Source organism: Leptodactylus fuscus, chromosome 8 (assembly GCF_031893055.1).
Source record: "Leptodactylus fuscus isolate aLepFus1 chromosome 8, aLepFus1.hap2, whole genome shotgun sequence".
Lineage (NCBI taxonomy): Eukaryota > Metazoa > Chordata > Amphibia > Anura > Leptodactylidae > Leptodactylus > Leptodactylus fuscus.
Window position 1 is genome coordinate 20,808,876 of NC_134272.1, and position 12,981 is coordinate 20,821,856.

General features: G+C 42.2%; 1 protein-coding gene across 1 annotated transcript; it reads left to right on the forward strand.

Annotated features, from left to right (window-relative positions):
- Positions 1 to 5,200: 5,200 nt before the first annotated feature.
- On the forward strand, positions 5,201 to 11,933 carry LOC142216748 (up-regulator of cell proliferation-like). Its single transcript, XM_075284781.1, has 2 exons — positions 5,201 to 5,495; positions 7,240 to 11,933. The coding sequence occupies exons 1-2, from the start codon at positions 5,201 to 5,203 to the stop codon at positions 11,931 to 11,933; spliced, it is 4,989 nt and encodes a 1,662-aa protein (XP_075140882.1).
- Positions 11,934 to 12,981: the final 1,048 nt, after the last annotated feature.

A 12,981-nucleotide genomic window follows, 5' to 3' on the forward strand; every position in this document is an offset into this window, starting at 1 on the left:
GGAGACTTACAAGTCATTCCTGCTCCGCTAGGGATTCTGGGTAAAAAATATGCAAATCTGTTCTCCAGGATGTAATCCCAGGATGTAATCCCTACGCTATGCTGAGGAGGCCCAATAGGCCGAAACAGCGCTGTCCATAGCTGGGAATCTGTTCCTTTTGGAATAGAAATACTAATTTGGCAATTAAATCCGCATCATGATATTAGACTTTTTGTCGTGTATGATGTTAAGGAGGTTGCCCTCTAGAGGGCGGCGTACAGAGTGCACTGTTCTCCTAATTACATCCTGGAGAATAGATTTGCATATTTTTATTCATAGTTATCACACATTGGTCATCTTAGTTAAAAGCATATCCTAAGACAAGCACAGCAGCCTCCAGTGGTGAAGAGTGGAAGTGTAATAATTCAAAGTGAGTGAAACAGCGGCCACTGGTGGTTGATTAGACAAATGCAACAGGATTCTGACACCAGCATTGACCAGCAAAATAAAAAGCAGCCAGCCTAACAGAAAATATGAAATTATATTCTGTCTATATATATATATATATATATATATATATATATATATATTGTGTATATATATATATATATATATATATATATATATATATATATATACAGCGCAGACCAAAAGTTTGGACTCACCTTCTCATTCAAAGAGTTTTCTGTATTTTCATGACTATGAGAATTGTAGATTCTCACTGAAGGTATCAATACTATGAATTAACACATGTGGAATTATATACTTAACAAAAAAGTGTGAAACAACTGAAAATCTGTCTTATATTCTAGGTAGTCGCCACCTTTTGCTTTGGTTCCTGCTTTGCACACTCTTGGCATTCTCTTGATGAGCTTCAGGAGGTCGTCCTAGTATCTGCATAGGCTGGCTTCCTGTATATACTGCAAGACAGTATAATACTGTATTAGAAATCAAAGTATTGCTGAATCAAGTGTCCTAAAGGGACACATGAAAAAGTAAAAAAAAGTGAAAAAAAAATTAATAAAGTTATAAAGTAAGACACTGGATAAGGGACTACCAGAGATCAAATATAAACAAAGAAGTGGGTGCCCTCAAAAAATACTAAAATATAACTTTTTTATTGATAATTCAGTTAAAACAAATGGACGACAAACTCCATGTGTCATAGTGTGATAGGATACAAGTCACTACGACTAGAGATGAGCGAGTAGTATTCGATCGAATACTACGATATTCAAAATACTCGTACTCGATTGAGTACCACTCGCTATTCGAATGGAAAAATTCGATGCAGAACCAGCATTGATTGGCCGAATGCTATACAGTCGGCCAATCAACGCTGGTTCTTCTCCTACCTTTAGAAGTCTTCTTCGTGCAGCTTCCCCGCGGCGTCTTCCGGCTCTGAATTCACTCTGCCAGGCATCGGGCCTGGATAGAACCGACTGTGCATTCCCGCGCTACAAGAAAATGGCCGCTTTCACTGTAAGCGGCCATTTTCTTGTAGTGCGGGCATGCGCAGTCAGCTCTGCCCAGGCCCGATGCCTGGCAGAGTGAATTCAGAGCCGGAAGATGCCGCGGGGATGCTGCACGGAGAAGACTTCTCGGAGGATCCAGCCCGACCCTCACTCGTGGACTTGGTAAGTGTAATTTGATCGAATGTTGCCTACCCCTGAAACGAGCATTTTTCCCCCATAGAGTATAATAGGATTCGATATTCGATTTGAGTAGTCGAAAATTGAGCGGCTGCTCAAAACGAATATCGAATATTGAACATTTAACTACTCGCTCATCTCTAACTACGACGTCAAAGGTAAGTAGTCTTTTCTATGCTGTGGGTTCCTGCAAAACACATCTGAGTCCAATGCTCAGGCTCATTCAGAACATGGATGCCCAAAAAGCAAAAGGTCTCAATGACTACTACCCACTGATATAAAAAGTGTTCACTCTCAGAGAGAGCGCCACCCTCTGTCTGTAATCCTAACAGGTTAATGTTAACACATTACAGTCTAGGGTGCAGTTAATAAATAAAAAATAAACACAGACTAGGTATCAGCACATCCGTAACAATCTCTAAGCTGGAATGAGTACTTTATGTATTCTACATGATACATGCCCTATACCTTATCCTTCAGACGCCAGAATTGATGTTTTCTGATCTGATCTCACCTCTCAAGAACAAAAAGTGATAAAAACTGATCAAGAATCTTTTGTCCCCACCAAATACAGCCACAGCTTTATTACATAGACTTAGAGAACCTTGTACGACTTGTTAATGAAACATTAATGTCATAGTTTAGGTCACCTGGGATGTCCGACCATGGCAGCCACCAAAAATAGAGCCGGACAAGATGCTGCAGGGGTGAACCTGGGCTTTTTGCCGCCTGAAGCGGCGTCAGAAAGCCGCCCCCCACCGGAGGAGGGGAGGAGCTGAGGGGGGCGGGGTCGCAAGAAAGGGGCGGGGCTGTGTGGAAGGGGCGGGTTCCAGCGAAAAGGGGGCATGGCCGAGCAGAGCGAGCGGCGTTCGCAGGCAGAGAGCAGGCAGGGAGAGGACCTGCTCTCTGCCTGAGTGTGAGGGGCGGCCGCTGGAGCAGCGCTGCATCCAGCAGGGCCGCCCCAATACACCGCTCGCTTCCCGTGTTGGGCTGCAGACAGCTTGTCCTGGACTGGCTTAGGTCAGCAAAAATGCCGCCCTCCCGAGGCCCTGGCATAGCGCCGCCTGAAGCGGTCGCTTCAGGTCGCCTCATGGGAGGTGCGGCGCTGAGATGCTGCAAAACTGTGAGCAATGACCTGGAGACAGAAAGTATAAAAACAGCAAAAATCTAACCAAAATAATAAGTGATAAATAAGACCATAAAAAGTGAAAAAGTGGTGGTGGGTGAGGGGAGGTGAAAGATAATTCAAGTGGCAGGGACCAAATAGAAAAATATCTGTGTACAGAGGGCGATGGCGAAACAAACAACCAATTGCAGCCAATATGCACAATGAAGAGAAAGTGAAAGAGGAAAAGAAAAGAGGAATCCGGACGTGTCCAGCTGATCTGAACTTGTATAAAGCCTGGAGAGAATCAACTGTGGGAAACATATACTGGAGCAGCCGAGGTCGGAGGTGAGTTATATATGAGCCATTGTGTGTTTATAGATACAACTAACTGTATATAGTCATGATATGTGGTACATAATATAGTAATTGTTAGATACGCGTGTATCACATTGAAACCAATAGGGAAAAAAGCAACCCATTCATTTCAATGGGGAGCGCTCGTATGCCGGCTCCCATTGAAATGAAAGGGATCTGCTTTGTACACACTGATTCTGAACGTGCTTTACATTCAGAATCAGCTCAGCGTATACTTAGGGAGCGTTCACACTACCGCCTGTGTCCAACAGGTAGTGTTCGCTCCTAGTGTCCGTTCAAAATCTGGCACGGACATTAGGAGCGGACACTAGCTGTGTCCATGACACCTGTCATTTATTTAAATGGCAATCGGGTGCGTTCTTTTGCACTCCGTGCCCTTCCTTCCCTGTCCGCATGTAAAGATGTCCGACTTCTCAAGTGGACAGAAAAACCCCACATTTCGGGTTTTTCTGTCCGCTTGAGAAGTCGGACATCTTTACATGCGGACAGGGAAGGAAGGGCACGGAGTGCAAAAGAACGCACCCGATGCCCATTGAAATGAATGACAGGTGTCACGGACACAGCTAGTGTCCGCTCCTAATGTCCGTGCCAGATTTTGAGCGGACACTAAGAGCGGACACTACCTGTCGGACACCGACGGTAGTGTGAACGCTCCCTTAGTGTGAATGCACCCTAACACAGTGATAACTCTCTGAGTACAGATAATGTAGTAGATGTCACCTGCAGTCCTATGTAACACCACAGATAACACAGTGATAACTCTCTATATACAGATAATGTAGTAGATGTCACCTGCAGTCCTATGTAACACCGCAGATAACACAGTGATAACTCTCTGAGTACAGATAATGTAGTAGATGTCACCTGCAGTCCTATGTAACACCACAGATAACACAGTGATATCTCTCTGAGTACAGATAATGTAGTAGATGTCACCTGCAGTCCTATGTAACACCACAGATAACACACAGGGATAACTCTCTGAGTACAGGTAATGTAGTAGATGTCACCTGCAGTCCCATGTAACACCACAGATAACACAGTGATAACTCTCTATATACAGATAATGTAGTAGATGTCACCTGCAGTCCTATGTAACACCACAGATAACACAGTGATATCTCTCTGAGTACAGATAATGTAGTAGATGTCACCTGCAGTCCTATGTAACACCACAGATAACACAGTGATAACTCTCTGAGTACAGATAATGTAGTAGATGTCACCTGCAGTCCTATGTAACACCACAGATAACACAGTGATATCTCTCTGTACAGATTATGTAGTAGATGTCACCTGCAGTCCTATGTAACACCACAGATAACACAGTGATAACTCTCCGAGTACAGATAATGTAGTAGATGTCACCTGCAGTCCTATGTAACACCACAGATAACACAGTGATAACTCTCTATATACAGATAATGTAGTAGATGTCACCTGCAGTCCTATGTAACAGCACAGATAACACAGTGATAACTCTCTCTGTACAGATAATGTAGTAGATGTCACCTGCAGTCCTATGTAACACCACAGATAACACAGTGATAACTCTCTCTGTACAGATTATGTAGTAGATGTCACCTGCAGTCCTATGTAACAGCACAGATAACACAGTGATAACTCTCTCTGTACAGATAATGTAGTAGATGTCACCTGCAGTCCTATGTAACACCACAGATAACACAGTGATAACTCTCTGAGTACAGATAATGTAGTAGATGTCACCTGCAGTCCTATGTAACACCACAGATAACACAGTGATAACTCTCTGAGTACAGATTATGTAGTAGATGTCACCTGCAGTCCTATGTAACACCACAGATAACACAGTGATAACTCTCTATATACAGATAATGTAGTAGATGTCACCTGCAGTCCTATGTAACACCACAGATAACACAGTGATAACTCTCTATATACAGATAATGTAGTAGATGTCACCTGCAGTCCTATGTAACACCACAGATAACACAGTGATAACTCTCTGAGTACAGATTATGTAGTAGATGTCACCTGCAGTCCTATGTAACACCACAGATAACACACAGTGATATATTGACATCTCTTCCAGATAAAGTCCATCATGGCATTTCTTGGGAAAGCATCAAAGACCATTGACCTCCTGAGACCTACATTTATTGAGACATTTGAAGAGAACGTGGAGGGTTTTGTGGATGAAATGGACTCTCTCCAGTTTCTAACATCTGAGGATTTAACAGATCTACAGAAGACCGAAGACCCCCGAGAGATGACGCACGATCTGATCAACTTAATTCTTCACAAAGGAGAAAAGGCCTGCGAGAAGTTTCTTGATCATCTCGAGAACATGATTCCCAGGTTTCCAGGACTGAACAACCTTAAACACAACTTATTTAGCAGTGAGTATTTTATAATGAATTCTCCTCTTGTTTCGCCATATCTCATGTTATCATCCAGGTTCGCAGATCTAGCCGCCTTGTGCATTCAATTTTTGTTGTCTAAAGTTGTAGATAACCATTTTGGCAGATAAACATCCGGCTATCTGACATGTAGTTGCTGCAGATGGTTGTTCATGGTTTGCCAAAGGCAGACTTTGCCAAAAAACATATTGGCCATGCTGGAAATGTTCAGTCGGCTGTTGACCAAAAAGACCAGTGTTTGGCTTGAGCAGGCGCTTTTGGTCCATCATCCAGCAACTTGCACAGACTCACTGGGCTCCTTTTGTTAATAGCTAAACTGATGGTTGTTGATGGTTGGCCTGTTTGTATGAATAATCCCATCTATCCAACAACAACATGGCGGCCATTGCAAATCTAATGTGTATGGCCAGCCCTAACTTTCTCCAGAAGAAGGAAAGCTGTCTAATGGAACCTAGAAGGATCTTCTTCTTTCTTCTGGAGGAGAGCTATTTTACATGTCTTGTCCAAGGGAGCCTTTTTGTCAAGCCTCACAACACCTGATGGTCTCCACAAGAATAAACAACCCCCTCCCCCCAAGAGTGTCATTCAGGCTGATCTCAATCATTGGCAACCATTAAAGAACCTTATAATAAAACCAGCTCACCCCCTACTCTCCTGCCATAACTACACTGATAGTCACCAAAAAGTCCTCCAGTAATATCATCATCAGTAGTGGATGGGAGATGTAGCAGATGGAGGATGTTGACCTTTCCTCCAAGACTTCTGTTCCTTATTATTCTACTAAAACAACAAATAGGAATACACAGCTGAATGATGCAGCTATATATTATCTCATACAGTCCAATGTCCCCCAATAATCCCAATAGGTTTACATAGTCTTCCCCTTTGGTAAGTCACAACATTGCCGTACATTACCCAGTAGTGAGACCAAGGCCCTCGTCTTCTCCCCAGTAATTCCAGGAGGGCCTCTCCCTTTTCCCCAGAAGACAGCAGTCTTTCTTCCCGCAAACTATTTCTTCACTAGTTGTCCATATAAGAGACAGAGGACTTGTCAGAGTCAGCCATATTATTTCTATGTCAGCTACCTCGCTACTTCCACTTCTGGAAACTTTGTTGAATCGCTACTTTTACTTCCACAAAATCTGCTAAACTCTGACCTTTGTCTTAGTAATTTTATTGCCCAAATATACTGAAAGTTACACGGTGCCAACTTAGACTGACAACCTGATACCAGATTTATCATAGTGTCTGATGCTACTGTGATAAATCTTCTGTATCTATACACTGCCTAGTCTACGTTTATACCACCTTTTGTTTGCCTTACTTTTTGAGTCAAAATCATAGGACACAATTTTGGTGCATTTTTGGCAAATCATTCATCCATTTAAGGTTTTTTCCACATCTCCTTCTCTCAGCAAATTGCCTGTTATCTTTTTTTCCTCATTTCCTGTATTCTTCTTATAATGTGAGGGCATATTGTGTTAAGGTGACTGTAGGGGCATTATACTGTGTGGGGGCGCAAAACAGAAATAAATGTGAATAGGCGGGTCTAAGTAAAAGTGGGAGGAGCTGAATTTTCATCAGCATTCTACGTGCAGCGCACACATTCAGTCCCTCTATCTTTTGACAGTAGGGAGTAGCTACCACATATGAACACAGTCTTATAATACTCATTTCTGAAAAGACGAGTAGACGGTAATTTATATTTTTTTTGCTTTTGCAGAAAGAAGACAAACCTTGCTGAAAATGTTAAACTATCATGAGACGTCAAAACTCACCATAAGAAATGTCCTAGATATTGGACCAGACCATTTAAATACAATTGACCCCCTAACTCTTGAAGAGATCCCAATGACTTTCCTAAAAAAGATTATGAAGTTAAACAGCACAGCAAGGAACACACAAGCTATGCAAAAGGACTACTGTGATGATCCACAGGAAAATCTGTATGTGGACCTTTATACTGATTGTGAATTAGAAGATCCAGATGCCCTCCACCCTTCAGATGTTCTCTGTCTTCTCCTTCATTGTTCTGACAGTTTCCTCCAACAAGAGATCATAACCAAAATGTCGATGTGCCAGTTTGCGGTTCCTCTGCTACTCCCTGACAGTAGCGGTCCTTCCTGTACTTACATGTTATGGGCAATGAGAGACATTGTTAAAAAGTGGAGACCTCAAGCCTTAGCTGACTCTAAAGGGTTTAAAGAAGACCGATTGGTGAATATATCGATGCCTATCTTCTCTTTCGTCAGACTTGGGAGACCAAAGATGTCCAAGTCTAAGATATTGAATGAGATTCTCAACACAACTAATCAACACAATGCCTTTTTTGTCCATGGGGAAATGGAATGTGGAAATATTGATCGAGAAATTTCAGACGGGTTAGTAGAGGCGGCCTGGTATTTTCCCACTGGCAGTAAGAGCTCAGACATCTTCCCAGAACCTATTACAGTCATCAATCTGTGTGGAGACCTTCAGACCAACTGGGCTCAGTTTAGTTTCCTATCACAGATATCGACAGCAGTATTCGCATTTACTGAAGGTCTCGACGAGGAACAGTTCAATCAGTTATCCAGATGCAGCACCAAAGAGACAAAGTTCTACTTTATTATAGATGCAACAAACCAGTGTTACAGAGACTCTGAAAAATTCCTAAAAATGCTATTTCCAGTTCTGAACATTGACCAAAAAAATATCATCCCAAAAACCGCTACTGATAACAATGCACGGCTTGTCAGCAAGATAAGATATGCTATGAAAAATTGTCTAGAAAAATATCCCCGGAAAGAAAATCTGGAAAGCATCTCAGAAATAGCTTGTGAATTTGGATTCAAGGTGGATGAGATATGCGAGGAATGCTCGATGGCGAAACAGCTGGCTCTGGAAATTACCAGTGAAATTTCCGAGGTTGTAGAATATAAGAAAGAAACGCTAAAGTTACAAGGAGATCTATGGAAACGATTAACGGTTCTGGAGAAAGAACTGTGCAGAATGAAGCAGCAAGGTCTGGAAGATCTAGAGAACTATAAGACTCGCTTGACTGAGGAACGTCATGATCTTCTAAAGAAACAAAATGAGCACAAACTTCCAGAGGGAATGATAAAATTCATATCTGCAGTCACGACACTGTCTCAGAGAGGCCGATGGTACTTCCTCAAGTGGTTGAAATATGAACTTGATCCAATTGCCAGAAAAAACCTATCCGACTTACAAGCTAAATATGAAGAGATTTGTTTGAGCTTATCATCAGACAATCTTAAGGAGTTAAAGCAGTTAGATAAGAAATTATGTGACAGCACTTTGGGAACTGAGCACTTTTTGCGGGAGTTGGGGCAACTTTATGGTGCAGAATGTTTTATGTTAAAGAATGAGAAAATAAATCAGGGTAAATTCAGTAATCTCCCAGGAATAGCTGCAGAACTTTTTCTAGATGGGTTCCCATTGGAGCTGATAGATGGAGAGGCCTCCAACATCCCATTACAATGGATAACTGATGTTCTGACTGAGCTGGATAAGAAGACCGGAGGACAATGTAGGATGAGAGTGATAACTGTGCTGGGAGTGCAGAGTACGGGGAAGTCCACCCTTCTGAACACCATGTTTGGTCTACAGTTCCCCGTGGCCAGTGGACGATGCACACGAGGAGCCTTCATGACCCTTATTAGAGTGAAGGAGAACTTCCAGGAAGAATTAGGTTGTGAGTTTATTCTGGTTATCGACACTGAAGGGTTAAAAGCTCCCGAATTGGCTTCTCTTGATGACAGCTATGAACACGACAATGAATTGGCCACCTTAGTTGTTGGGTTGAGCGACATCACCATAGTCAACATGTCCATGGAAAATACAGCAGAAATGAAAGATATTTTACAAATTGTGGTCCATGCATTTTTAAGGATGAAAGATGTGGGTAAGAAACCCAACTGTCATTTCGTCCATCAGAATGTGAGTGACGTGTCCGCCCATGCTATGAACACGAGAGACAGAAAACAGTTCTTGGAACAACTCAATGAAATCACAGAGTTGGCCGCTAAAATGGAGAAAAAAAGAAAAGTCATATTTAGTGACATCATGGTGTATGATCTGAAAGAACACAGTTGGTATATTCCTGGCCTCTGGCAAGGGGTCCACCCAATGGTCACAGTAAACTCCGGCTACAGTGAGATGGTTAACAATCTAAAGACATATTTGCTGAATTATATCAGGGAGCATAAATTAGACCACAATGCCCGACATATCTGGGAATTCCTCGAGTGGATAAACACGTTGTGGAGCGCTGTTAAACATGAAAACTTCATCTTCAGTTTCAGAAACAGCCTTGTGGCTGAAGCTTATAACAAATTGTGCATAGGGTACTCTCAGTGGGATTGGCAGTTTCGAAAACAAGTCCACGACTGGCTCATTAAAACGGAAACAACCATTAAAAATATTCCTTTGGACAAAATGAATGATGAGATACGTATGGCCTTTAAAAAAGACCTGGAGATCGTTGTGCAGAAAGGTGAACGTGTCATGCAAGAAATGCTGCAAAAATACTACGATAGCAAGTCTGCAAATGTACACCTACTGGAAAGGTACAGAGAGAATTTCTATTTAGATGTGAAATGCCTTAGCCGAGACCTAAAGAATTATGCATGCAAGAAACTCGATGATGCCATAAGAATCCAAGAAGGGAAATACGAAATACAAAATATCCAAGGAACATATCAAAAAATGTTAGAAGAAAAAGTCACAAGTCTCCTAGAGAAATGCAGAAAGGAAAAAAGTCCTCTAAAGAATGAAAGTCTCATGGAGGAATTTGAATTAATGTGGAATGCATCTTCATCGGAGTTTTCAAGGTATAAGATGTCGAAACGCAACATCAACCAAGAAATGCTCCAGCAGTTGATGCAAGATATGGACACGAAAGGAGGCTTCATAAAAGAACAGCTGCTTAGTATCGAAGCTTTGCGGGATTATAAAGGAAATGACTTTAAAATGAATGAAAAATATTTTGAGGTCTGGGACCTGGGTCAAGACTCGAAGGAGATGCTAAAGCATGAATGCTACCACGGTGTACAAGATCTTGCCATCTCATTGATGCAGAGGTGCAGCGAATTTGTGGAAGAGAAGATAAGCAAAAAAGAAGACTATGATAAAACATACACCTGGGAACTGCTAAATATCATTAAGAGATCTCTCACTGACTCCGGTGTTACGAAGCTTCACGTAACACTTGACTTCGAACTGGACATCAAACTGAAGATCATGGGTAACTCAGTAGAAAGCTTTCAAACCATGCACGATCAGTTCCTTCAAGAGAATGATCCATTTCTCTGCCTCGAAAAATTGAAACCTCACTATTTTCTTATCTTTACAAATATCTTCCAGCAAAAAGATGAGTCCCAACATCGCGCCAAAGAATTCTGTGAACTCGGGTTAAAGCCTGCGTTAAATGAATGTATCTACCAGCACCTCGGCACAGAAATAGTTAACCATTTTCTAAATGGGGACAACGCCAAACTATACGGCAGTCGAAGTTTCTTCCAGTATTCCGTACTTAAGAAGTTACTTCTGGAAAAGGATTTTGGCAAGTATGTCAAATACATTAATTCCTACGAGCAGTTTGTTAAAACATGGATCTATGAAGACTTGCAGACCAAGTATGGTGGCTCCAAAGACCTGGAAGACTTACATCAAAACATTCTGTCCTCTATCATCAAGAAAACTGGGCATGCTCTTAACAATCCCGAATCTTTACAGAGTGAAAACATTGAAAGTTTTTTAAACACTATTTGCCAAATGTTAGAGAACGACTTGGTGATTCCGCAAAGTGTAACCCGCATGATCGTGTTTCACAACAAGGCAGATATCTGCCAGTTTTCCAAAGACGTTGAAATGTTTCTTGTGGATACAAAGGAACAAATTAAGGAAGAGTTTAAGTCTTTAAGTTTTGATGTAGTCCTTTCGAGGGTGGCGCTCAAGCCTCAGAATGAATTGTTCAAGAAAGTTTTTGGATGTGGAAAGAAATGTCCCTTTTGCAAAGTTCCCTGTGAGGCAGCGGGCGGGGAACATAAGGAACACTTTGCATCTGTCCATCGACCCAAAGGACTAGCAAAATGTTCCTGGAAAATAGGTGGGGGTTTAGTAACATCAACATGTTCCTTAGATGTCAACTCTGATAGGCTCTTTGAGAATACAGATACTGATGGTGAGCAACAACCTTACAGGGAGTACCGCACGATTTACCCAGACTGGAATATTCAACCCGACGTCAACGATTCCTGCCATTACTGGAAATATGTTTTCAGAGAGTTTAATAGGAAGTTTGCGGATGCATATACTGCAGAAGTGGCTCAGTTTTCAGAAGACTGGAAGCACGTCACAGAGGAAGATGCTTTGAGAAGCCTTCAGCAGCAATATAATGTGAATGAAGAGTAAAGAGATTTCAAGGAAAGCTTCACTTTTACATGGCCTATGTAGTTGAAGGTCAGGACTGTACACTAGTACACAAGTTTTGTTGGATTCTCAGTTGTTTTGCCCATGATCAGAACTCACTCATCAGAACTATGTGAGGATAACTAAGGGCAGTATCTGCCAGAAACACGTCAGAATTGCTAAATACATCCTAACTAGAGATGAGCGAACATTAAAATGTTCGAGGTTCAATATTCGTTTTGAGTAGCCCCTCAATATTCGACTACTCGAATCGAATATCGAACCCTATTATAGTTTATGGGGGGGAAAATGCTCATTTCAGGGGTAGGCAACGTTCGATCAAATTATACTTACCAAGTCCACAAGTGAGGGTCGGGCTGGATCCTCCGAGAAGTCTTCTCCGTGCAGCGTCCCCGCGGCATCTTCTGGCTCTTCATTCACTCTGACAGGCATCGGGCCTGGGCAGAGCCGACTGCGCATGCCCGCACTACAAGTGGACATGCGCAGTCGGCTCTGCCCAGGCCCGATGACTGGCAGAGTGAATTCAGAGCTGGAAGACGCCGCGGAGAAGCTGCACGGAGAAGACTTCTAAAGGTAGGAGAAGAACCAGCATTGATTGGCCGACTGTATAGCATTCGGCCAATCAATGCTGGTTCTGCATTGAACTTTTACATTCGAACAGCGAGTGGTACTCGATCGAGTACGAGTATTTAGAATACCGTAGTATTTGATCGAATACCTACTCGATCGAGTACTACTTGCTCATCTCTAATCCTAACTAGTCTACAGTTTATGAGGCTCCAAGGAGTTTTCATTTACACGTCTGCAATATTCCAGACATCTCCATGAACCAGGTGGATCAAGCCAGGTTCCTCAAGTTACTGCCTGTGGTGAACTGGATGTGAGTGGAACCACCCAAGGTTTTATGTTAGGGCAAAATGTGAGCAACAATAACATAAAATCTCTTTTGCAGTTTTTCCCTCCATATATAGAGATTGTACAATGGTCACAATGATCTAAGATATTTCAGTAGCTGTCATGTGACCAGCAT